The 26,453-nt window shown below is 54.1% G+C and overlaps 1 protein-coding gene across 1 annotated transcript in view; it reads left to right on the plus strand.

Annotated features, from left to right (window-relative positions):
* The window catches only part of CPLX1 (complexin 1), a 35,074-nt gene that overhangs the window by 6,347 nt on the left and 2,274 nt on the right, over positions 1-26,453 (plus strand). The window contains exon 3 of the mRNA XM_059167718.1: positions 20,143-20,318. Coding sequence (XP_059023701.1) covers positions 20,143-20,318 — 176 coding nt within the window. The remainder of the gene's footprint in view (positions 1-20,142; positions 20,319-26,453) is intronic.

Consider the following 26,453-nt stretch of genomic DNA (forward strand, 5'->3'; position numbering starts at 1 on the left):
GATCCTGAGGTCTTTGTAGATCAGAGGGTCTTTCCAGACCCTCCGTACCTTGCCCTCTAGACCCTCTGATCAGAACTGCAGAGAAGCCTGAGATCCCAGGTGGTCCTGTCTGGACCCCCCAGTGTCCTTCATGGGCCTCTACACTGATGATGAGGCCAGGCAACCCCATCCTGTCCCAAACCCAGGTCTCACTGGCTCCCCACCCTATCTGTCTGTTTTGGAGTTAGCTCTGCTTGTCTGGAGCCTCCTGTGGACCTGAGGCTGTCCAGCTGGGACACTCCCAGGTGCAGCCAGGTTCTCTGGGGGTTTGGTGGGCCCACGGGCTGGGCTGGGTTGCAGAAGGAGCAGACTGGGAGGGGAAGCACCAGAGTTCTGCACTAGAGAAGATGCTTTTGGCTCAAATTAGAGAAACAGAGAGGGGCTTGACTTGGAGGTGGCTCAACTGTCCCGTGGTGCTACCCAGGACATGGCTTTAGCTCTTGCTGTGCCCCTGTTGCCCCACGAGCTTCCCTGGGCTTTCATGCTCAGGCTGCTTCTCACGGCAGCAAAGTGGCTGCCACTGTTCCGGCGTCACAGGCACAGGCACAGAGCAGGAGGAAGGTGAGGGCCCAAGGGACAACCCCTCCTTCAGTTTAGCAAATGTGTTTATGGGATGGCACTGAGGATTTCCACTTGTGTGTCACGGAAGTTCAGGCCGAGGCGGTCACATCGCCCTCCAAACAAAGTGGGCACTGTTGGGCAGCTCACAGTACAGGACTCACGTCAACGTGGGAAGTCTTGGTTTTCAGATGCAAGACCCCCAGACCAGGAACCCTCCGAGGGCAGGGGTGCCTCCTCCTTCCCCTGTTCACCCTTGAGAGCCGGGCTTCTCCACAGGCGCAAAGAGTCAGTGAGAAAACACCAACATGTGCTCAGAATGGGCACCAGCTCACTTCCCTGGGCTCAGGAGAGACAGCACATATCTCATGGCTCTCGGAGGTTGGAAAGACACATCATAGAAACTGCCTTTTCTCCCTAGGAAGGACAGGCCTTCCCTCAGGAGACCGGACTCCTAGTTGATTGAGCCACAGTTCAGTTACAAAGCTTTAGCCCCAGTGTGGAAATAGAACAGATATATCGCACTTTGGCCAATAAAGTCGTTTGTTTTCTGCCTTGTTGGTTGGCAAGAGATTCTGGTTGGGATTAAAGCATTTGTGTTAAGGGCTCCTGTGTGACGGGGCTCACAGTGACCTTCACTAACCCCAGGGACTACTTGGTTGGGTTGGGAACATTGCATACTTAATACTGGGGCATTAAACTGGCAGAACGAGCGTCAAGTCATGGTGGACCATCACGCCAACAAGCTTCAGAGATCTGCAGGGTAAACCCAAGCCCAGGTCATAGCAGATCAGGCACAGGGTCGTTCTGAGACTCCTGCTGTTGGTGGGGACTGCCCAGAGCCTTGGTTCTGTCTGCAGGAGGGGGAGGGGAAGGCTTCGGAGGGGCACGGCTCAGTCCTTCCTCCTGGCCTGCCTGGTCTTGGGCTTCGTGTGAATCTTTTTTATAAAATTTCTTCTCATTTTTTGAAAAAAAGATTTTATTTATGTATTTGAGAGAAAGAACACGAGAGTGGGGAGGGTCAGAGGCAGAAGCAGACTCCATGTTGAGGAAGGAGCTCAATGTGGGGCCCGATCCTGGGACCCTGGTATCATGACCTGAGCCGAAGGCAGATGCTTAACCAGCTGAGCCACCCAGGCACCCTTTCTTTCTTTCTCTTTTTCTTTCTTTCTTTATTTTTTTTTAAAGATTTTATTTATTTATTTGACAGAGAGATCACAAGTAGGTAGAGAGGCAGACAGAGAGAGAGAGGGAAGCCTACTCCCTGCTGAGCAGAGAACCCAATGCGGGGCTCGATCCGAGGACCCTGAGATCATGACCTGAGCTGAAGGCAGAGGCTTAACCCACTGAGCCACCCAGGTGCCCTTCTTTTTTTTTTTTTTAAGAAGATTTTCTTCTTCTTTTTTAAGATTTTATTTATTTGAGAGAGAGAGAGAGAGAGAGCATGAGCTGGGGGATGAACAGAGAGAGAGGGAGAAGCAGATGCCTGCTGAGTGCAGAGCCCACAACCCATGAGATCATGACCTGAGCTGAAATCAAGAGTTAGATCCTTAACCAACTGAGCCACCCAGGTGCCCCCAAATCTCTCTTTTCTAGGATTGCTCTCATTTTTCTCATCTCCCAAACAAAGGAGAACATGGTTTCTCTGCCTTTGCAGGGATCAGTCAGGAGCTCTGGCTTCCTTTTCTTAGGGGCAGCCTGGCAGGGTTGGGGGAGAGTCCCTGTTCGACCAGTAGGTTCCTTTTGGTCCCATGGACCTGACTGTGAACTCTGGCATCCAAGCTGCTCAGGCTCCAGCAGAGGGCCTAGGGTTCTGAGTGCTGGGTGCTGGGTGCTAGGTACTGGGTAATGTGTGTTGAGTGCTAGATGCTAAGTGCTATGTACTGAGTTCTGATGGTGTGTTTGCTAGGTGCTGAGGATACTGAGATCTGGATTCTGGGTGTTGAGTGTTGGTTCTGAGTGCTGGGTGCTGAGGGTGTTGGTTCTGGGTGCTGACGATGCTACATGCTCAGTGTTGGGGGTGCTATGTACAAGATGCTGCGTGCTGGGTGCCAGTGCTCAGTGCTGTGTGTCAAGTGCTGGGTCTGGGTGTTGAGTGAGCTTCATGCTGGGTGCTGGGTGCCAGTGCTCAGTGCTGGGTATCGAGTGCTGAGTCTGGGTGTTGAATGAGCTGCATGCTAGGTGCTGGGTGCCAGTGCTCAGTGCTGGGTATCAAGTGCTGAGTCTTGGTGTTGAGCAAGCTGCATGCTGGATGCTGGGTGCCAGTGCTCAGTGCTGTGTGTCGAGTGCTGTGTCTGGGTGTTGACGAGTTGCATGCTGGGTGCTGGGTGCTGGGTGCCAGCGAAGACTGGGACTCAGGAGGTTGGGGCCCAGGCCAGGCAGCTGGCTAAGAGCAGCTCTGACAGAACCTATAGGCGGGCTGGTGTCCACATCTGTGACTTCTGGCGCCATTGGCTCTCCCTGACCCCACCGCAGGATGTGGCAGTGGGTCCTGGCAGAAAGGACCAAGCCCGTTCAGAGCTTTGTTTCCTACGCGGGGAGGGGAGCTTCATCAGGACAAGGTGCTGTCCAATGTATGCCCCCCAGGCTGTCTTGGCCCCAGGCCTCTGCCTTCACTCTGGCCCCCCCGTGGTCTGAGAGTCGCCCAGCAAGGCCCACGGACCTGGGGGCTCCTGGGAGAGGCCGGAAGAGCAGTGCTGTGTGCTTGTGGTGGGAGCAGGCATCAGGGACAAGCAGAAGCTCCTTTATCAGAAGATGCGGGGTGGTCTTGGGGTACCTTCAGCACACAGCTGTCCTGGGGCCCTCAAGGCTCCTCAAGGCTGCTGGGACCGTCCTGCACTTAGCTTTCCTTCAGAAGGAGGGTTCTGGAAATGTAGATGACCACCCCAGGCACAAGCCTGGCCCACGGGGGTGAGAGAGAGCAGCCCTCTTTGCCCAAGACCTGTGTTGGTGTCAGTTCCCCTGTCCTGTCTGTCCAAGTAGATGTCCTGCCCATCAGAGCCCACCCTGTACTTGGGGTCCCTATCAAGGCGGAGACATCATGAGGGGTCCCTGAGGCTCAGGGCCAGGCGGTGTGGGGCCGTCCCTGGCCCTTGTCCCTGGCAGCAGGTGAGGGGTCGAGGGCAGTGACCCCAGGGCCCACGGCTGTGGTGTCCTGCATCACGGCAACACTGGTGAGTGGGTGGCCGTGAGTGGCAGAGGCAGCTGAATGGAAGGATGGATCCATGACAATGACAGCCCTCCTGGAGCTGGGTGACCATGCCATCTATCCCCAGGTGTGGCTCTGCGTGGGCTCACCACGGGGCGTTTTCATCTCGCTCTTGTCTCCTTTGGGCTCCTAAGACCAGACGCTCTCACCTGGCACCTGGCTCCACAGGCCCTGGGCCCTGGGTACCCCACCCCCACCCCCAGGAGGCATGAAGCCTCTGGTGGTTACTGAGGCTGAGGAGAGGGGGACTTCGTTCATGGCAGGAGCAAAATCTCCAGGCAGCTAATAAAGGCTAACAAAACCGCAGAAGGCATGGGCCGGCAGAGAAGAGGAGATCTGGGTCCTTCCAAGCACGCACAGAAGCCCGAGGGGCCTCGCAGACCATCATGGGCGTGCGTTCAGTGCAGCTGCTCCGGTTGGAGGCTAGCAGGCAGCATCTGTGGGTCACCCTCCAGCCATTAGGCCCAGGCCCTAAGCTCCGTGGCAGCAGGGTGAGACGGGGTCCCCAGTGTCTGGTGCCTCCCTTCCTAAGGCCTTGGTGAGGGGTACCCAGGCTTTGCACCCAGCACTCAGGAGATGCTCAGCTCTGGGCCAGCAAGGACCGTGCAGAAAGCCAACTGTTTTTTAACGGAGTTTTGACCTTGAGCAGTGGGCTGAGGGCAGGAGATGCAGTGGCCCCGTGGCCAATGGTAGGCTTCATTTCTCATTGAAAGCTCATTCGTTCCTTGACCAGGTTGGCTAGGAGAGTCCAAGCTCGCCCCTCCTCTCTGGGGCAAGGGGGTGGGCATCCGGTGAGGGGGGCTCTGCCACAGCAGGTAGGCGCCATGGCGGTCACGGATCCGACCTCTGCCAGCTTCACTCACACCTTCCTAAAATGCTTTCATGTTGTTTAACTTATTTTATCTTAATGGATGGGCTAAGTTTTCTTTTTAAAAACCTGCTGCAGGTTTTGGAAACGATGGGCGCTTCCAAAATGTTATTTAAGCTCTAATTACTGTGGGCCAGAATGATACGGTGTGCCGGCAGCCCTCGCCCATGCTGTTCCTGGAGTTCTGGGCCCCCCTGAGCCCTCCCTATGTCTGTGCCCACCTTTGGGCCTTGGGATGTGGACCCAGGGGACTAGGGTTGCGGTAGGTCCTATTAATATAGAAAGGATATTATGATCTTCGCATTCAACTTTGTAAGAGATAGTTATACGTATTTATTTTTTAACATGAAAGTGTGTGCTTCTTGTGGGGAATTGAAATAACACAGAAGAATATGAAAAAGTGGTAGGGAAATTTGAGATGGCACCTGTTGAATCGCTCATTACTTTACTTAAAAGTACTTTTTCAAGGAGGGATGCCTTCAGATCTATTTCTAATTTTAAGACTCTGCAAAGTCCTTTATGCTGTTGGTTATTAGAACTCATTCAAGGGGGTCAGCAGGTTAACCCCAGCAGGGTACTAACCTGGCGAGGTGATTGGTTTCAAGTGGGGTTCAGTGGGAAACACTGGCGTGGTGTCACTCTCTTGCCCCCGGAAGGGGGGTGAAACCTGTCCCTTCAGCTGGAGGGCTGCAGGGTCAGCCTGGACTTCACTCTGAGTTCAAGGCACCATCTGCAGATAGTTCCAGGGCTCCCCCATCCTCCTGACAGAGGTGTGGGGTGAGGGTGTAATCTCATCCCGAATGAACGGGATAATACGGAGTCAGCCCACGGGTGCTGTCCCTGCGTGCATGCCTCCCTCTCTGCTCCTCGTGTGCTCACTGGGATCAGCTCAGACGTTATTGGATGGGGGGGGGGGCGTTAGGAGCGGGCACTGAGCTCTCGAAGACCTCCTGCCCCGTGCTCCTTACGTGGCTGTATCAGCCGCAGGGCTGGTACCATTGTGAGCACGTAAACAGTGCCTCTGAAGTGCCAGGCCAGGCAGCGCAAATACACTTCTTTCTTAGAAAGTCTTTGGTCTGCCCCATTGCTTAACATAGGGCTCATTTTCCGTTTGCCTAATTTTCTGTGGACTGTTTCTCAGGCTTTCCACACCAGCAAAGCAGCCCTCCCCACAACACTTGGGTGCAGTCAACAGTCCCAGATGGACTGGTTGCTGTGTTTCCTCTGGAGCAGCTGCTCCAGGACCCTGGCACCTCCCACTTGCTCCCACAGGCCCTGGTTGCTGCCCAGGCAGTCACTGGACCCCGGCTGGGTCCTTGGGAGCTTTCTGTGACAGTGCAGACAGGGAGTCTCTGTCTTGTGCCTTCACGCGTGGTTGGTTGCAAATAACATTTTAGATTCAGAGTTTTGCCCCTCGAATTGTGAAGTTATTTTCCTGTTGTCTCCAGATTCTCAAGTTGCTGTTGAATCATCGATGCTATTCTTATTCCCAGTGCCCTTTATGTGACCTGCTTTTATATCTTCTCTTGGGAGGCTTGTACGGTTTTTCTCTCCAACCCTGGCATCCCGACGTTTTGGGATTCTCAGGCCCACTATGAGTCCTTCACCTCCCCTGGACCTTGGTCTCTGTTGCCCCCATGGCTGCCCCACCGAGGGCTCATCCTCCCTGCCTCGGGGACTCTCCTGCGTGGGTTCTCTGCCTTCTTCTATGCTCTCTCCTGTCTTTCATCTCTGTGTCTCTTGTTCTACTCTCTGGGATGTCTCCTCAATTTTATTTCCTAACTCTTCAACTGAATTTTTTCTCTCTACATTTATATTTTTAACCTCCAAGAGCTCTTTTGTGTGTTCTTAACCACCCTGTTTAAAGAGTGCCCCGGTCCTTGGTCCTGTCTCTCCTCTCTGGGGCCCTCCAGCCTCTGATTTGGGAGCTGCCTTCACGGTGGAGGCTTTTCTTGGCTGTGCGTTTGTCTTTCCGAGTGTGCTACAAGTGCCTGTCTGCCTGTCTCATGTGCTGCAGGGGACCCTGGGCTGCCCTGTGGGACACACATGTGTGTATGATGGGATACCTTGGGGTCCCCACGTATTGGGATCTTTAGGTCTTGTGCAGATGTGTTAGTTCCACTTCTCTAGAAGTGGACTGTGTGTGGCTGGACATCAGGGTCTGCAGCAGGACAGTGGATGGGGGCCTGGGGGATCTTCTCTTTCTGGAAGCAGAAGTCCACTGAACCTGCTTTGGAACTGGACCATCACCTCTTGTCCCTGGTGCCTGCATCTGTGGGGCCTGGTTTGGCTTCCCCAGGGACATGACTCCTTGATTTCCCCCTGCGGCTTGGGCAGTGGATTCCGGAGCAGGGAGCCCAGGTCCTCCATTCAGACCCCAGCCCAGCCTGTGTCCCCCAGCTTTGCGACCCCACAGGCACCTCGGGCTCCGTGGGCGGATCTGCATCCCAGTGGTTCCCTCTGCTCAGGGGGCTACCGTGTCGGCCATCCCTCCTGTCGGACCTCAATCTCTCATCTCCTCTGCTGTCAGACCTCGTATGGTTATACTTGTAAATGTCTTTACTCCCGTTTCTGGAGGTGCAGAGAGGGGTGTTCCATCATCATGTTTAACTAGCCTCAGTGCACCGTCCCCACATGGGCACGTGTGTGGACCTGGGCACGCGGCCCTGGGTGATCGGAATCAGCCTGGTGTCGGGTCGCCTGGTGTGAGCTTGGTTCTTGGCTGTCAACTTGACCGACAATGACCCGTCATCACAGGATCTACCATTGGATTTACTGCCTTCGTCCCATGAACCAGACCCGCAGATGGGATCTGTCTTGATGAAGCACACACTCGAGTCTGGGGACCGATCAGCAAACATGAAGTCGGGTGCCGTGGCTGGCAGGGACAGGTGCCTGGCAGCTGTAACTCCTAGCAGGAGACCAGTCTTCAGGGGAGCCTGGCAGACAGAGGGATGTGTGGGTGCTGGGATTGCAGGAGGGGTGACCTCTTGGAAGACTGTTGCATCCTCGCTGAGGGGAGTACAGACGGTAGAAAGGTGTGCAGAGCTGAAATCCTTCTGACGCACCTTCCCCGCCTGCTCTCTGCAGAGACCCCACAGATCTGTGTCCCTGACGAGGCTCGGTAATGCTCCCCACCTGGGATTTCCTCAGCTAGTGCAGGTTGACCAGATAAAATGCTCTCGTTTTAAATTAATTTTTAATTTTAATTTTAATTCATCTTTCATTTACTCAGTGCAAGTTTTAATATCTTGTAGTTACCATATTTATGATCTGTACATCTGAGGTGACTGTCCTGTTATTTACTAACCCTTTCTGCGCTCATAGCTTTGCCTTCTTTTTTTTTTTTTTTTTTTTTAAGATTTTATTTATTTATCAGAGACGGGAGTGGGGAGAGAGCGAGCACAGGCAGACAGAATGGCAGGCAGAGGCAGAGGGAGAAGCAGGCTCCCCGCTGAGCAAGGAGCCCCATGTGGGACTCGATCCCACAACGCAGGGATCATGACCTGAGCCGAAGGCAGCTGCTTAACCAACTGAGCCACCCAGGCGTCCCATAGCCATTTAACTCTGCGGCGTCTGGGTGTCTCTGCCGCGTATTCCCGTAGGCGGGGCAGGGCTTGGGGGTGGGGTTTCCTCGTCGTGGGCTGGGGCTTCCCTCCTCCTGGCGCGTCTGGTACTTTTTCACTGGGTGCCAGACATTCTGAGTTTCACACTGTTGGGTGCTGGATATTTTTGTTTTCCTAAATATATTCGTAAGCTTTTTTCCAGATGTGGTCAGGCGGCTTAGATACTCAGATTCTTTCCTGTCTGATTTTGGGGCTTCATTGGGCAGGACCAGATCCACCCTTAGTGTGCGGATACTTCCCCCACAGCCCGGCTGTCTGTTTTTCCTGTGCTGACACGCAGGTGCGCCGGCATCCATGGCCTTTTCTGCTCTGGCTATTGGAGCTCTCTCGTTAAGGGGCAGAGATTGTCAAATTGGGTAGAAAGTCAAGACCCAACTTTATGCTACCTAAAAGAAACTCACTTTAAATATAAAGGTGTAAAAAGTAAAAAGATGGATGAGATACGCCATGCTAATCTTGATCAAAAGAATGCTGGAGTGCACATTGTTAATATCATACAAAGTCGATTTCAGAGCAGAGACTATTACCAGGGATGAAGAAGTTCCTCTCCTGTGACAGAGATGCCGACGGATCAGGAGGGCCTAACAGTCTCAACCGTTTCTACCCCGAATTTGAGCTTCAAGGTGTGTTTGTGAAAACAGACAGGTAGTTTACATGGCAAACAGACAAATTCCCAGGTCCAGGTGGGGATACTCGGTAGTTGCTGGAACAGATAGAAAAGTGACAAGGACGTATGGGACTGAACAGCACCATCCGTGGTCCCAAGCTGATGGATTTCGGAGGACGGTCCCAGCGAGGCTGGAATATGCATCCTCCTCAGACACACAGAGCAGGTACGAGCCTGGACCGTGTATAGGGTCATAAAACAAGTCATAGTGAATGTGGAAGAGTTCAGTCACGCCGTCAGTTCTCTGACCGCAGCAGGTGGAACAAGAAACAGATAACAGAAAGATATCTGGAAAGTCCCCCCAGAATACTTGGAAATGAAACACCACGCTTCTAAATAACCCATGGGTCTGAGAAGCAATCTAAAGGGAAATTAGAAAAGTATTTTAAACTGAGGGGCTCTGTTGGTAGAATGTCTGCCTTTGGCTCTGGTCATGATCAGGGGTCCCGGGATCGAGCCCTGAATCAGGCTCCCGGCTCAGTAGGGAACCTGCTTCTCCCTCTGCCTCTGTCACTCTCCCTGCTTCAACATATACACGCACGCATGCGCTCTCTCTCTGTCTCTGACAAATGAATAGATAAAATCTTTTTAAAAAAGGATTGTAAACTGAATGGAAATAAAAAAAAAAATCAAAATTTCTGGGATTCACTAAAGCTGTGTTTAGAGGGGAATGGGGAGAAAAGAAAACCAAAAACTACCTCTTTAAGATAAAGTCAAACTTGTATCCAAAATCTATAAAGAACTCTTGCTGTCCAATAAGAAGACCAGCAACCCAATTAAGAGACAGACGCTCAAGGCCATGGACATTAGCGCTTATCTTGCAAGTGGGCCAGGCTGGGAAGTCAGGGTCAGCACAGAGGTGAGGAGTCATGCTGCTTCCAGCTGCCCTAGACATGATGTGTTGAGACAGGCACCCAGCACTGGGGTCCTCCTCCCCAAACCCAGAACCTCAGTCCAGCCTTAAGAAGAACATCATACAGGGGCACCTGGGTGGCTCAGTGGGTGAAAGCCTCTGCCTTCGGCTCAGGTCATGATCTCAGGGTCCTGGGATCGAGCCCCACATCGGGCTCTCTGCTCAGTGGGGAGCCTGCTTCCTCCTCTCTCTCTGCCTGCCTCTCTGCCTACGTGTGATCTTTCAAATAAATAAATAAAAATCTTAAAAAAAAAAAAAAAGAAGAAGAAGAAGAACATCAGACAAATCCTAATTGTGAGACAAAAATTCCCGAAGTCCTCAGAGCTGTCGAGGTTATCAAATGCAAGGAAAGCCTGGGAAACTGTCAACCAAGAGGAGTCTAAGGAGATGTCATGTGTGTCCTGGACGCTGGAGCAGAAGGGACATCAGGTAAAAACTAAGGAAGTCTGAGTGCAGCACGGACTTCAGTTAGTAATATCATTATCAACGTGGCTCATTAAGTGTGACAGATATATCACATTACTGTAACGTGTTAACAGGGCAAACTGGGTGCTGGGTGTGTGGGAACTCTCTGTACTTTCTCCAAAAATTTTCTGTAGATTCAAAATAAAAAGTTAATTTTTGAAAGTGTGCAAAAGCTTTGAATAGCTATTCCAGCAAGAAAGATGTAAAAATAGCAACTAAGCACATACAGAGACACGTCACAGCCCCCTGGACAGTTGAAGCCATGAACAAAGACAACAGTGCATGTGAGCAAGGTCACGGAGAAGTACAAACCCTTGCTTGGCGCTGCTGGGGCTTTAATATGGTGCAACCACTTTGGAAAACAGTGTGGCGGTTTCCTAAGGAGAGAGCCCTAAGATACCATACAGCTCAGCAGTTCCCTGCCATGCCTCTGCCCAGGGGAACAGGAAGAACACATCCACACATGGGCAGAGCAATTCAGTCACCAAAGACCCAAACTGGAAGCAACCCAGATGTCCCTCAACAGGGGAAGGGAGATGCCGATCGTGTCCATCCGTATGATGCCTCCCCCCCTCTCCCATGGTAAGAAGTGACAAGCTGTTGGCACGCATGACGGCGCAGGTGGCTCTCCCAGGTACTATGCTCAGGGATGGAAGCAGACCCTGCCTTCCCAGTTACTACCTGTTCTGTGATTCCATTTATACCAAATTCTGGAGAACACTCATGAATCTGTAAGAACGGAAAGTAGGTCAGCAGTTGTCTGGGGTGGTTTGGTGGGAGGGATTACAATTATGCCTCCAGAAAGCTGTTTTAAAAATGGGTTGTGTTCGTGAGGACACCTGTCTGCAGTGGTGATGCGGTGAGGGCACGTGGGAACCGCCTGCCTGAGGTCCCCACAGCCTCACCCTTGTCGGAGGTAGGACGGGCCTGGGTCAGGTGGCGATGGACAGGCAGGCCAGGGCTCTCGAAGCCACAGGGCCTCCTCCTGGAGGAGAGCATCAGTGTGCCCTGCTGGCCCCTAGCCTCGAGGGTGGAGGGACACTGGGCCGGCTGCCCAGTGTCAGTCCATCTGTCTGTCCATCCGTGGGAGAGGAAGGCAGCGTCAGGTGCCAGGCTTCCCGTGGGACCTCAGAGCTGCTGTAACAGCTGTGGCACGGACAGCATCAGGAGCCTCCCAGTTTTCTAATACAGAACTGACTTTACTTGCCTACAATGGACCCCACAGAGAACAGATTCTGTTTTCCTGTAGAATTCTGTGAGAAAGGCCAGCTTCCCTTCCCTAAGCCCGCCTCTGGTTTAGCATTTCCCACTGTTGCAGGGGGGAGCTGGCCCACTGCTCTCTCCCGTGCCAATTTTTGGCATGACTCTTATGGGATTTCACAAAAATAACTTGGGGAATTTCCTTCTTTTTTCTCCTTTCCAAGAACATTTTAAATATCATTGGAATTATCTTTCTTGAATGTTTGAAAGAATCCATCTGTGAATTCTTAGACACAGTTCTCTGTTTTTGACATTTTTTAGAAAATCTGCTTCATTCACGTTTTCGAACGTATTAGGATATAATCTATTATTTGGTCGTATTAATGTCCTCTCAATCTGCAGCAGTTTCCTGTGCGTTTTTCCTAATTCTGGATGTCTTTATGCTTTCCGTCTTTTTGCCCCCTGAGCAGGCTGCTCTGCGCCGCCGTGCAGCTGCAGACCCTCACCTTGGATCCAGCCCGCCCATCCTCCTCAGCCCCTCCCACCTCCTGTTCTCCTAGGTCCTCTCCCCGGAGGCTCCAAGCCGAGATGTGATTTGCTTTGTGCTCCTGCTGCATTGAGGACACAGGTGTTCGGGATCTACATCATGGGCTGCCCTGCCCCCAGGTTTTGCTGGGTCAAGGCCTCCTGGCTCTGCTTCCCAGACTTGGAGTAATCCTGGTTTCACTCCTATTTCCTAACTCATTCGTCGTCGTCGTTAGGGAGCTTTATAATGGTCTGAGAGGTGGGGTTGTTCCCCAGGCCACCTACTGGCGTCCGTGGGATGTGGCCTTAATCCTTCTTTGCTAACGCATTGAGGTTATCTGTGCAGCTTGGCGGGGTTTTTCCAGACATAAGGTGATGTGTTGTTTTGAATTTATGCTTCTCTTTTTTACTGTCGTAAAATATTCATAGAATAAAATGTGAAACTCCGACCGTTTTTAAGTGCCCTGTCCGTGGCACATTGTTCAGCAACCGTCCCCGCCGTCCACCTCCAGAATGTCCTTGTTTCCCGGACAGTGCTCATCAAACGCTGGCTGCCCACGCCCCTCCCCTAAGCCCCGACTCTCACCGTCCCCTTTATGTCGCTGTGATTTGGCCTACTTGGGGGACCTCCTAGGTGTGGCCCCACTGTACTGGTCCCCTTGTGTCTGGCAAGTTCCACCCCCATGGTACTTTGAGGGTTCATCCCGGTGGTGGCGAGTGTCAGAATGTCCTTCCTATCAAAGGCTGAGTGTTGTCCCCTCGTGTGGCCGGGCCACATGTGGCTGTGCGTCTGTCCATCCATGGACAGCTGGTTATTGTGACTCGTGTTGTCTTCTGTTCTTTTGGGCACGTGCCTGGGAAAACACATGGTGATTCTGTGTTTGGTTCTGAGGACCTGTCACCCTCGGCGACTGCACCGGTCTACACATGGGCTTCCAGTTTCCACACATCCTCGCCAAGGCTTGTTTCCTACTTTTTTTTTTTTTTTTTTAAGATTTATTTATTTTCGCGACAAAGAGCATGAGGGGGGAGGGGTAGAGCCCGACATGGGGCTTGATCCCACAACCCTGAGATGGTGACCAGATCAAGACCAAGTAAGGGTCAGAAGCTTGACTGACCGAGCCACCCAGGCACCCTTCTGTTTCTTTTAAACTGTTATTATTATTATTTTTCAGTAGTCATGGGTGCAAAGTGAGGTCTCACTGTGGCGTAGAACAACATTTGGTTGCTTTTTGTAAACATTCTGTGAATCTGAAAAGGACTCGTGCTATTTTGTTCAAGGTTTAGGTTTGGTGTGAACCTGGTTTGTAACCTGCTGATCATTTTCTGTCTTTAAAGAATCGAGAGACACAGGTGTGTTCGTCTGTAGGCCTTCCTCTGCTGGCTTTCCAAACAAGGCAGCTTGACATTCATTTGCCGGCACCCGGCTCTCAGAGTGCACGGTGGTCCCTCACGCTCATGACCACCTGGGGCTCCCTGACCTGGGGGCAGCGTGGCCACCTGGGGCTCCTTGACCTGGGGGCAGCGTGGCCACATGCCTGTGTGCCCGAGACCTTTGCTGAGACATTTGCTGAGGCCGCTGCCGAAACAGCCTGGGGAAACAGCCTGTGGACGTGTGTTCTACAGGGTGGAGTGTTTCTTTTAATAGGAGCGTTGTGGAGGGACGGGGGTGGCAGGGTCGAGGCTCCAGGCTGGGGTGCTCTCAATGAGCTGAGAACTGTCACATTGTTTGCACAAACCTCTGGGATGCTGTGACCGCTGGCCTGTCCCCAGAGGGAGAGAGGGCGTGCATCCCCAGCACTCCCAGTGACCCCGGTGCCTTCCGCAGCTCGCTGTTCCTGGGACTCCCGGGGAGGAGTAGGCATTTTCCCTACGGCATGCGGGTCAGGTCTTCTTGAACAGCTCAACTGCCAGAGGAATCATGATTTGGTCCAAACCCAAACAAAGGAAGAAGGAAGAGTTGGCGTTTTGGCAGGGGGTCCCCAAAATACGCAGGAGGGCAGCAGCTTGGCAGTGTCAAGCAGCCTCGTTGCCGTAAGCCTAGCCTTCAGGAATCCGCAGTCCGCAGAGCCTGACACTTAGGAGAGGTTTGCTGTCTCTGTTAAATATATTCCTGATCATTTGCCGTCTCTGTAATTACCGTGGGCAGAACATTGTCCCATTTGTGTCCCAGCCTGTTATTGACTGGATGGTGCTGACAAAGAATTCGGCAGCTACAAATACCTCGTCTAGCCATTCTGCCGTATTCCGTGATGAGCTGTGGTAGGTATTTCCCAGATGCTGGGAGTTCTTTAGCAAAGTAACCGTGTCACCAACAAAGGAGGTGGGGGGGGTGCAGGGGGAGGACTTGGTATCTTCATGACACTCCTTTTATTTTCTTAGGACATTCAGTGGAACTCCAAGGCCCTCTCCTACAGAGGGTGCGAGGCCGCCTGTGTCCTCACACCATCCCTGCGGCCGGAGGCAGGGCAGAGGGACCCAGTGGCAGCTGAGACCCATGTCCTGCCTATCCCACAGGGGTGGGGGTGGCGAGACCTCAGGGGATGTGGTTTTAGTGTGGATGGAGCCCAGCTGGTTAATATTTCCTTTAAGTTCAAGCTCTTCGTCACCTATGTAAAAGATCTCTGGGGGCGCCTGGGTGGCTCAGTGGGTTAAGCCGCTGCCTTCGGCTCAGGTCATGATCTCAGAGTCCTGGGATCGAGTCCCGCATCGGGCTCTCTGCTCAGCAGGGAGCCTGCTTCCTCCTCTCTCTCTCTCTGCCTACTTGTGATCTCTCTCTGTCAAATAAATAAATAAATAAATAAATAAATCTTTAAAAAAAAAAAAAAAAAAAAGATCTCTGTAAGTCAGACTCGTTCACAGAGATTCTTCCCTTATGCCTTCTTCTAGGATTTTTGTAATTTTAGCTTTTACAGTTAGGTCTATGGTGGAGCTTGGTGTAACGAGTGAGGTAAGGGAAGAAATTTACTCATATACTTATTTGCTTGTTGTTGTGCTCCCTGTGAGAAAACTGTCCTTTCCTCATTGAGTTATTTTTGCATCTTTGTCCCAAAGAATCAGCTGAACATATATGGGTGGGTCCATCTCTGGGCTCTGTTCCATCCCATCGACCCGTATGTCCACTCTGTTGTCCATAGCGCACTGTCTTGATTATAGGAAGTCTTGAAGTCAAGCATGTAAGTTGTCTAGAGCTGTTCACCTTTTGCAAAGATGTTTTTTCTATTCTAGGTCTTCTTCCATTTCCACATGAATTTAGAATCAGCTGGCAAATTTGTTCGAAAAAGCTTGCTTGCATTTCCTTGGGATTGCACTGCATATACAGACCAGCCCAGAGAAGGCTGACGTCCCAGCAGCCCTGTGTCCTCGAACGTGGTACACCCCTCCATTCACTCTGGTCTTCTTTAATTCCTCTCAACAGTTCTGTGGCTTTAGGTAAAGCAGACTTGCACATCTATTAAGAACAGAGGCATAGATATTTTATGTTTTTGTCAGTATTTTTAATGGGATTATTTAAAAATTTCATTTTCCAGTTGTTGGCTGTTCGTATATAAAAGAATCCATTTATTGCTTATTAATCTTATATCTGGTGACCGTGCTAAGATCATGTATTGGTTCTAGCAGAGGTTTTTTGATGTTGTTTATTAATAAGGGCAACTTCTTCCCTATCAACCTTCATGCCTTCTCTTTCTTTTCTTGCCTTAGTGCAGGGACTAAGTCCTTTAGTGCAAAGATGAGTGGGATTGGTGAAAGCGAGCTTCCTTTGCTCACTGCTGAGCCAAGAGAACAGTGTTTTAGTATTTCATCACGGACTAGGACATGAGCAGTAGAGTTTGCTGAGATTTTATCTGTGGCTGAGTGCATGATACATTTCCTTTACAATTTTAGTTTGTTATTTGCCCCATATCTATTGAGCACGCAGACATGCTAGACACAGCTCTAGGTTGAGGGGTCGCAGCCCACTCAACCTTGCTCTCGGTCCGTGATCTCGTCGAGCTCACTCACTTTCTGTTGGCAGAGACCGACAAGAAAAAGCAAGCAAACAAATTTAAATATCATTTCAATAACGGTACCTGTGGGGACACAAACCTGGCCAATTGAGGACTGTTTTCTCTTCCCTCACTTTTATTTTGGGTTCATATTCAGATCTGTAATTTGTGGTATCACCTCAGAATTTGTGGTGTCACCTTAGAGTTCTGGGTCATGCTTCCTCACCAAAAACTTAACCCAGCCCCGTTTAGGGAAAGCTGGTTCTTTCTCCAGGCTTCTGAGGCCCCGCCTCCATCACCGGCCCTGTGTCCAAGTCCTGGGTGGGTGTGTTTGTGGGGCGGTGTATGGGCTGTCCTCTCTGATCCCAATTTCTGTATCACAGCGCAGCTCACAAGGGCTGTGTGCTCGGGCCATTTTCTTCCTGGTTCTTTTCCTGGTGTCTGTCCTGGCCTTTAGGGCATCTTTAGCTTTTCTGTATGCAAAACTCTTAGCTTGTCACATTTCACAGAATTTTCTTTTTAACTCTTGGGGCTGTGACTGAGACTCATTATGCAATCTCCCCAGCCACTAACATGACAAGTATCTGTATTTATTTAGAATAGTTTAGTTTTCCACTAAATTTTGTAACTTTCCCATAGATTTATTTCAAGGTAAAAAGTACTTTTTTCCACTTTTAAAAAATTGACTTTAATGTAAATATCACATGGTATCCTGGAATGGGAAAGGGCATTAGTGGGGACAGCAGTGACATTAAATAGTCTGTAGGTTGCTTCCCAGTGTTGCCCCTGTGACGATTTCATTAGCTGTGGTGAATGTATCATAGCAAACCTTAGAAGATGCTGGCCAGGGGCGTGTAGGAGCCCTTGTACCTGTGTGACGTCTGTAAATCTAAAACTATTTCCAGATGAAGTTTTAAAAGTCAACAGTAACTTATATGTTACTTAAATACACATAATTTGAAGTATGTGTAACGTACCACAAGTGAACGCATCCATGGTAGTGACTACTCTTATATGGGTGACCAGTGCGCACGAGTGGCCCCAGAAAAGCCTGTCTGGGTTAGGATGAGGGGGTGCCCCTCCCTGCGCTCCTGCCCCCACGGAGACAGCAAGGGGCCCGGCTGTGGGACCCCGAGCACAGAGTCCACCTCCCTTTTGCAGTCAGAGACCTGGACCTTGGAGTTGGGGGAGAATGGCTCCGTGTCTGTTTTTTCATCTGTGAGGGCGGTGGGCCGCTACGGGGCCGGGCACCGCACCCCTCCTCGCCAGCTCCCATGCTGGGACCAAGCTTGCTGCAGTTTCTGCTCTGGTGCTGGACACACTTCTACTTCCCAGCCTGCTGGGTCTTCCGGAGGCATGTTCTGCGCAGCAGTGGAGACCATGCAGGGGAGGCTGGGGGCCAGGGAAGCTCGCCAAATGGCCCTGTGGACGCCCTCAGGCCGGGTGCCATGCCGGCAATGAGGGCTTTGCAGCCAGCTGGTGTGGCACAAATCCATTCTGCTATGGAGTGACCTCCACTGTGGGTCCCCTCACCCTGACCTTGGGGAGGCCAAACAGGCCCCCAGAGCTGCCCCTCCATCCGATGGGCCAGGCCCTCCCTTGACTTTCCCTAAGCCTCAGGCCAAATGAATCAGCCCAGAGCTCAACTGAGGGCCAGAAGAAGACACCAGGAACCCTGAGGAGTCCCTGAAACTCAGAGCCAGAAGGGCCCTGGACAACACCCCGCCCCCCACCTCCAGGCCCACCCTAACGTGGCAGAGCTCAGCACACAGCTGGCGCTCAGTAGATGCTTTTTTCATCACTAGCTCTATAGCTCATGTGCTGTGTTGGAGAAGCAAGCGCACCCCACCCCCCGCCCTCCCCCAGCTGTCCCACACCTTCCTTCCCAGGAGGGAGAGGGGGGACACCAGGTCACCAGCTCGGCTTTGGGTATTTTTTTTTAAGAGGATTTTATTTGTTTATTTATTTCAGAGTGTGTGAGTAGGGGAAAGAGGGGGGTGGGGGGGACAGGAGGGGGAAGGCATCTCAAGGAGACTCCGTGCTGAGATCATGACCTGAGCCGAAACCAAGAGTCAGATGCTTGACTGACTGAGCCCCCCAGACATCTCCCCCAATTCTGCTTGAGTACACCAGACTCTCTCAGGAGGGAGGAAGAGCAGTTGGTCACTCTCACTTTAGTGTGAATTAGCGAGTTCAAGAGGGAGGGTTACAGAAAAGTGGGACTTGGCACTGTTTGGAAAACTGTAGCTGCTCCCTGGACTGTGGGGTTTGCTCCTGCCTCCTCCACATTTGCCAGAGACGACTGCCACGCAGGAGGCAGAGAGATCCTGCTTGCTTCTCTGGGCAACTACTAGCAGAGTGTAGAAGTGACTCTCCTCTATGACCTGCTTTTCCTTGAATCACTGGCATCCTATCGGCTTTATCAAACTGGGCAGGTGTTTCTGAAAACAGACCCTGAGGTTTTAGTTTTCTGTTAGTCTGGATCTGTGCCAAGTGCCCAGTACAGGAGGGCTCCCTGACCTCACAGTGACATGGTGGCCTTGGCACCCCACACTCAAGACACTGTGGGAGTTTCTAGCAGCTAGGAAGGCCCACAGGGGGTGGGCATGGCCCAGCCTGATGAACGTCTAGTTCTCAGCCCAGAACACTCAACCAAAGAGTTGTTCTTTCTCTTTCTCTCTCTTTTTAAAGATTATTTATTTATGTATTTACTTATTCATTTATTTATTCAACAGAGAAAGAGAGAGAGCGCGCACTAGCAGGGGCAGTGGCAGGCAGAGGGAGAAGCAGACTCCTGCTGAGCAGGAAGCCTGAGGTGGGACTCCATTCCAGGACCCTGGGATCAGGACCCAAGCCGAAGGCAGACTCTTAACAACTAAGCTGCCCAGGCGTCCCCCAAGAGTTGTTCTCTTGCCATCAACAGCGAGTGGTCTTGCAAACGACTTCCTCCACTCACACGGTTGGGCTCAGTCCTGAGTAACTGGTGGGGACAGTGTATGCCCAGAGAGCAGTCGGAAAGGGAGTGTCTCCAGGCTCAGGACTGCATAGACCTGTGCGGGAGCCGAGGAGGATGACCGTCTGGAAGAGCCAAGACGTGGATGTGGGGACTCAGAACCCAGAGTTACTGAATTTAGGGAGAAGGGGCAGTACGGAGTTGGGAGGGGACCCTTCTGGAGGGGGGCAGTGACATTCGTGCCCACCTGCATGGACTTGACTGAGGGGGTTCTGTGCATTTCCACCTCACGGTTTATGGCCAAGGCATGGGCGCAGCTGTCTGCGCAGCTGTAGGTCATCACGGGGTTGGAGGCCAGAGGCCAACAGAAGGGTGTGCGGAGGAAGCATGCAGGCATGATGGGGACGCTGCCTCGCTCCTACTGGCCAAGCAGGGGCGCCCCAAGGAGCTGACTGCCCCTGGCTGAAGTCCCCCCCACTAATCCCCCCCCCCCACTCCTGACAATGCCTTCAATGTGGGACGGCTCTGCTCCCAGGAGCCATGGAAGGGCCGGGCTCACCGCCGTGCCTGCTGAGCTGGAGCAGTAATTACATGTCTCTGTCCTGTGGGCCGAGTCCCAGAGGGCGTCCGGGGGTGTTTGTTGTTGCCTGTGAATCAGGAGCTCATGAGAAAAGTGGTGGCTGGTGCGGCAGAGAAATTAGGGCCTTGGTGCTCAGACATACAGCCTCCAGCCAAGCCCTTGCCCATGAGCCTCTGGACACCTCGGCCCCGGGGCTGCTCCCCAGCCAGGTGTTCATGCCTTCAGACCAGCCTTCCACCACCTTCTGGAGGCCGAGCTTCTGGACACAAGACCCAGAGCAGACATGCCAGCCCCGGCCACACAGACGCGGCCACACATAGACGGGCAGATGCACGCACATGTAATCACACTTCCCCGCCGGCACAGACCTCCTCCCTCCCCCAACGCACACAGGCCAGGCTTTCCTCTGGGTGGAATCCGCCAGAACCGGCAGGGGCCAGCACCAGGAGGGAAGGGGCAGAGATGGAGGGGACCCGAGCCTGGGGCCTGGACCCTCAGTAGGCAGCAGCAGCTGACAGGGGAAGCTGGCCTGACTCACCACCCTCTGTCCCCAGGGGCCACAAAGGACATGGGGAAGATGCTTGGAGGCGATGAGGAGAAGGACCCAGATGCAGCCAAGAAGGAGGAGGAGCGCCAGGAGGCCCTGCGTCAGGAGGAGGAGGAGCGCAAGGCCAAGTATGCCAAGATGGAGGCCGAGCGTGAGGCCATGCGCCAGGGCATCCGAGACAAGGTGGGCGCAGGGCACAGGGATGATGAGACTCTGGACAGGGCACCCCACACCTCACCCCCCTGGATCAGACCTCTTTCTACCCACTCCTTGGCCTGGTTCCTTGAAACAGACCTTTGCTTGGTGCACTCCCAAGCTCCAGGAGGTGGTGCAAGGGGACAGGAGCGGGGCAGAGAGGTCTGCACACCCCCAGGAGCCCATGTCTGCCGCACAGGCCCGCCAGAGTTAGGGCTCACCCCGTGGGACACCAAGTCTTTCCTGCTCTCCACAGTGGGCCTGGGTCCCCTCCTCATGGCAGGGTCTCCCAGACTCTCTGGGCCCAACGGTGGCTTCTGCAGGAGAAAGCCTCCCATCTGGCTCCTCCTGGAGCCGTCCCCTCAAACCCCCTCCCCAGGCCTCTAGGGAGACACCCCCACCCAGAGTGGGTAGGTGCCGGGCTGCCCAGGGAAGGGGGCTCTCAGGCAGGCCCTGGGTGGGCAGTCATCAGGATTAGGGGAACGCACCTGAGCAGCCACAGAGGGTCCTCATAGCTTCTGAGGTTCGCAACAGAGTGTTGGGGGAAACGGGTCTGTAGACTGAGGTCTGGCTTGGGGGGGCCTTGGGCTGGCAACCACAGTCTTTCTGGAGATCATCGGAGCTACCTTCCCCAGTAAGTGCAGCAATGAGTGAAAACATTGTGCCAGGCACAGACGGGGCAATCGAGGCCCAGGGGGGAGGGTGCAAGCGAGGCTGAGCTGGCAGCAGGTCACACACTCAGCACAGTGCTGGAACACCGGGGGTCCATGCCCCCAAGGGCATGTCCATGGCCCACCCTCTGTGGCCCATCCAGCAGCTGGGTTGGAAGTGTGGGAGAGAGGGCACGTGCTGGGGGAGCTGATCCAACCCCACCTGGGGGAGCCAGGCTGGGGGCCGGGTGAGGAGATGGGGCCTTCCCCTGGGGACCTGAGAGTCCACCCAAGGTCTTCAAGGCCACCCTGTCCCCAAGCTCCCACCTCCATGATAGATGCCTACAGCCTGGCGGTCGCTGGGTCCAGGTGCCTGGGTAGGAGACTCGGTGGGGGGGTGTTGCCTTGCTGGTTCCTTCCTGCCCCTCACCCCGATGACCCTGGCTCTGGGTTCTGAGAGAGACATTCCCAGACGCTGTAGATAAAACCTGCCGGTAGGGGACTGGGTCTCCTCAGGAGATGTCTGTGGTCCCTGGCCCTGGACCATCTGATATGCCCAGGCTGCTGGATCTAGAGCCTAGACCCCGGTATCTTCCCACCTGCCGAGTGCTGCCTCAGTGTACCCAGGGAGGGCCGTCCCCACCCATGAGGTAGGGGCCAGGCCTCCCAAGGTGGGGTGGCATAGCCGGGGTGCCTGCACACCTCTAGGCTACACGGGGCCCCCACATTGACAGGGATGGGGGACCGCAGACCTCAACATCCCACCACTGGTCACAGGACACCTCTTCTGGGGAGCCCCAGAGAGCTCCAGCTGGTTTTGCTGTGAGAACCCCTGACAAGCACCTGCTGCCTCCTGGGTCAGGCAGCCCAGGCTGGGAGGGGTCATCCCTGTAGGGGTCAGGAACAGGGGGATGCTGCAGAAGGGGAGGAATCAAGAGACAGAGACAGATAGATGCCCAGGCAGAGAAGGCTGGAGCAGCTGTGCTCTGAAGCCTGTCTGTCTCTCTGTCCGTCTATTTGTGCACTCGGTGATGGGTCCTGGGGGATCTGCCCTTGAGCCTCACAAAGAGGTCACAGTGTTTGGACAGGGCTTGGAGCCCTGGGGTGTGCAGTGGGGGCGTCTCCCCCATCAGGAGGCAGATGCCAAGTGAACCCCTTCCCCTGAGCCCCCACCTGGCCTGCAGGGACTCAAGTGCTGTTGGTGAGAGATCATGAGCTCAATAGGCTCCAACTCATTTTATCTTTAACATGGAAACCCCCTTCTGTCCCTCCTCACTTCAGACTGCCCCTGGGCTCCTGTTTCATCCCGGGCCCCAGCCCCAGGCTTGTGCTGACTTGTGCCCATTGTGCCTGGGCCTCCTTGGGTCCATGTTGCCAGTGCCCCAGGGCCTTTGCTTGGTTGCTTCTCCCTGGATGTCTCCCGAGGCTCCTCCCTTCCCACTCCACCCTCCACACAATCCTCCCCCACTCCTGCTTTCTTTTGCTCCCCAAACCTACTTTGATCTGACCCACTCCTATTTTTCACTTGTTTGCTGTCCATTGCCCACCCCCACATGGCTGGTGGAAGCTTTGGCTATTTGTGTCTGGCTCTGTACCTGTCGGCTAAAACAGAGCCCAGCCCAATAGGTGCCCTGCCAGAGAGTGAGTGAGGGAGTGGGTACTCGAGTGAGCATGAGCTCAGGGTCCTCTTCCTCCTTGTGGGGATCTGGTGGGAGCTGTCACAGAAAGAGGCCTGGAGGAAGTGGGAGGTGCCTCCTCCATGAGAGCAGCAGGTGTCCCACTGCTCCATGGACAAGCAACACTCAGGGAGCTCTCCCAAGGATGGACTCTGTCCTCCAGACCCCAAGCTTGGGGTGGCTCTGTGGAGAGCAACATCCCTTGGAAGAGACTCAGGACCCCCTCTCTCCCCACATGAGCACCCCTACCCCGGATCCCCTTGGCTGGGTGCCTTCAGCTTCTCTGCCACCCCTGGAGGCTGGGTCTCGCCCCTGCCCAGTGGAGAACTCTTTCCCGTGCACATCTGGGTTCTGTTCCCATGGGCCCAGTGGGGCACGGTGGCATCGGCTGAACCCAGGGGCAGGGGTCAGAGCACCAGGGGCTCTGACCTTACCTGGCAGCCTAATCATTCTTCCAGCTATTGTGGGATTAGATAGGATGAGTGGGACTGTCCCCAGAGGGTCCACCTGCAGGGAAGGCATGGGTGTGGGGACACCTGTTGGGGTCCACCTGGACACCACAAACTCCGTCTGCAAGGCAGGAGCCTTTCCTGTGTGGCTACAGAGATAAATGAGACAGTGGTCACCTGGCCAGGAACTGGGTAGGGGGTGGTGCTGGTGCTGGGCAGATGGGGACGATGGTCTGTCCCTCCATACTTGGGTCAGAGGCAACTCAGTAAGGGGTCTGACATGTTTTGGATGCTGGAGCCCCAGAAGGCCCAGGCTGTCCCAGTGCCACCATTCCAACCTCCAGAATGTGGCCCCTCCTATGAGCTCCAGGGCCCTGTGAAAATGGAGGAAGCTCAGAGTCCGAGTGGAGGCTGTGTGCTGATGGTGTGGGGTGCAGGGCTGGAGCTGACCCCCTTGCTGAGTGAGTGAGGGCAGGGCACCTGCCTGCATGGGGGGATCCCCTGTTCCCTGCTGTACCTATAGCACCATTGAGTCACCTAGCCCCCAGGTCCTGCCCCTGAGAGGTCTGTCTGCCACTCAAGGCCCCTGGGTTCTCTGCAGAGCCCTCTTCCACTGGCCTATGTAACCACTTTTTTCCTCTTCCCCACAGGTGGGAACCCTGAACCCTCTTCAGGTGTGGCTCCCCCAGGTTACGCTCTCTGACCCCCAGGCACAAGACGTGGCTTCCTCCAGTCCTCCCCTGGCGCCATGTACCCCTAGGCTTCCTGGGGGCTGGTCAGAAAAGGAGCTGCTCAGTCCAGGGTGGCCCCCAGATGGGTGGGGGGGCCATCAGATGGCGGACATAGGGGCCAGGGTCACGTATCCTCTGGGGCACCCAGGTCCCTCGGCGACCTCATCCAAGGAAAGCAGAAACAGCCTTTTAGGATGTCTCACCTTAGGGCTGGTGGGCATAACTTCCTTCTCCCGACCCCATCGCTGTGTACCTGTGAGACTGACTCACCTGTGCTTATTTGCCTATGTGCTGCCTGGTTTGCATATGCATTTCCTGATTTGCATACTCGCCTGGTTTGCACACCCACCACCAGGTTTGGAGACCCTCTCAGCTTTGAGCCACAACCACCCTCCTCCCAGCACCATGCTGGTGGATCTCAGACCACCAGGTCCCCCACATCCCCTTGGGATCACTCAAGGCTTAGTCTGAGGTTTGTGGTCAAAGTAACAAGCAAATATGTGATTGCCGATTGTTTGTTGTTTGGGAATGTTACAGATCCTCACTTAATTAGCACCAGGCTCCTCCCAGCCACTGGGTGTGCGGTGGGACCCTGCCATCTCCGTAGTTGGTGTGGAGGCTGGGCACCTCCAGTGGGTGCCTGGACTGTCTGTAGCTGGACATTTGTGTCTGGAGCAGCTCCCAGCCAGGTCCCACTGGAGCCTAGCTCAGGAGTCCCTCCCCTAACATGGTGACCTTTAGGCGGAGCCCAGGGACCTAATCCTTGGAATGACTTTGAGTTTTACTGGAGTGACTGGGCTGGGGTCCAGGGTCTCCTTTGGGGGCACCAGAGGGGACAGCGCCAACACAGTGCTGGGCCAGAGCCTGCCTCTCCAGACGGGGAGATTCCTCTGTTCAGCTGCACTGTGTGCTCTTGCCATAGCATGCGTGTCCCCTGAGCACAGGTGGTGAGCGTGAGTGCAGGCTCCTGGGCCCAGCCCCAAGACTGACACCCCCAGCGCATGAATGTTCCTGCCGCGTGCAAGGCCGTCTGGCTGGAGAAGTCTGCTGGAGTCTGTGTTCCTGGCTGGGGGGAAGCTCTCTCTGGTCTGACCTAGTTTCTGGCAGTGTCTCTCTCCCCTGCCCAAGCTCCACCCCACAGGCCTCCAAGCCACATGTCCTTCCTTCCCCTTCCAAGCCTAGGGGCCACTCTCTCCACCAGGACTTTGTCCCAGAGTGGTGACCCAGGGAGAGGGCATGAGCTCCTTGTGCAAGGGAGTGCCTAGTATCTGGCCAGTTTGTCACACTCTGTGCCTTTGTCTGACCTGACATCAGGGCTCAGTAGGAAGGGCCCTCTGGTCCATGTGCCCACTGCCCAAGGTGTTCTCTGGGTGCCCCCAACAGCCCCGCATTCCTCTCTCTGTCTGGCAGGTGCCCAGTGAGGCCCTGGGCTGTGCTGTGGTCACAGGGGACCAGAGAGCATGGCTTCCTCCTCTGACCTCTGCTGAAGGTGGCCATCGATTCCCCCATGCCTGAAGCCACCAGCAGGCTCAGGGAGCAGACAGAGGCAGAGGTTGCCGCCTGTGTCTTCAGCAGGCTGGGGTTAGGACACAGCCAGTTCCCCTGAAATCTGGAAGCAGAGGAAGGTCCTTCTTGGAGAGTCAGCACTTCCCTCCTCCCCACCAGCCCCAAAGCAGAAGATGGGCTGGCAAAGAGAGATGAGTGAGCAGTGGGGTCAGTCCTCCCCCTGGGCAGAAACACCTTCTCCCCAAGGCCGGTGATCATGCCTGTGTGCTCCCCAGTAGAAATCTGGAGTCTGTGGATAAACCCTGCCCCCATACACTGTCCCCAGTTGTCCCTCTTTACCCATATTAATGCTTCAGCTCCTGTGTGCTCATGTGTGACTCAGAACCTCAGACCTGCCTAAGGGGTGCCCTCTTTCCAGCTTGAGTGGGTCCCAAGCTTGGCCCATCAGAGAGATGTGAGTCCAGCATGACCCCACCCAGTTCCCACCAGCCCTGAGGCAGGAGGCCTCTTGGTGACCAGAGACTCATCTTCCTCAATCCTGCGGGGCTAGTGGTGGGCCTGGGGGTAGGGAACATGTATTGGTCTCTTTGAAACTTACTGTCTCAGTTCTAGAGGCCAGAAGTCCACAATCAGGATGTGGGCAGGGCTCCCTCCTTCTGAAACCTGCAGGGGAGAACCCTTCCTCATCTCCTGTGGCTGCTCCGGGCAATGCTCAGGGTCCTTGGCTTGTAATCAGCCTTTCTCCACTTTCCTATGGCTTTCTCTGTCCTTGTTTTTCTTCCACAAGGAAACTCTCCCTGAATTTAGGGCCCAGGAAGATCTCCTTACCTTAATAACATCTGCAAAGGCCCTATTTCCAAATAAGGCTGCATTCTAAGGTTCCAGGTGACATGAACTTTGGGGGTTCACAATTCTACCCACTACGGAGGGGAAACTGGAAATGGGGGCCCAGGGGTGCCCAGGAGCGTTGGCTGAGCACAAGCCTGGGTGGGGCTCCAGAGCTGCCATCTAGAGCTGCCACTGTGCACAGTCTGCTGGCTATCCAGGCCATCTGGGGAGATGGGCCAGGCCTGAGGTGTGAGCACCTCTCACCTGACTGGGGACCTAGGCT

Source organism: Mustela lutreola, chromosome 1, assembly GCF_030435805.1.
Source record: "Mustela lutreola isolate mMusLut2 chromosome 1, mMusLut2.pri, whole genome shotgun sequence".
In the NCBI taxonomy this organism is placed as follows: Eukaryota; Metazoa; Chordata; class Mammalia; order Carnivora; family Mustelidae; genus Mustela; species Mustela lutreola.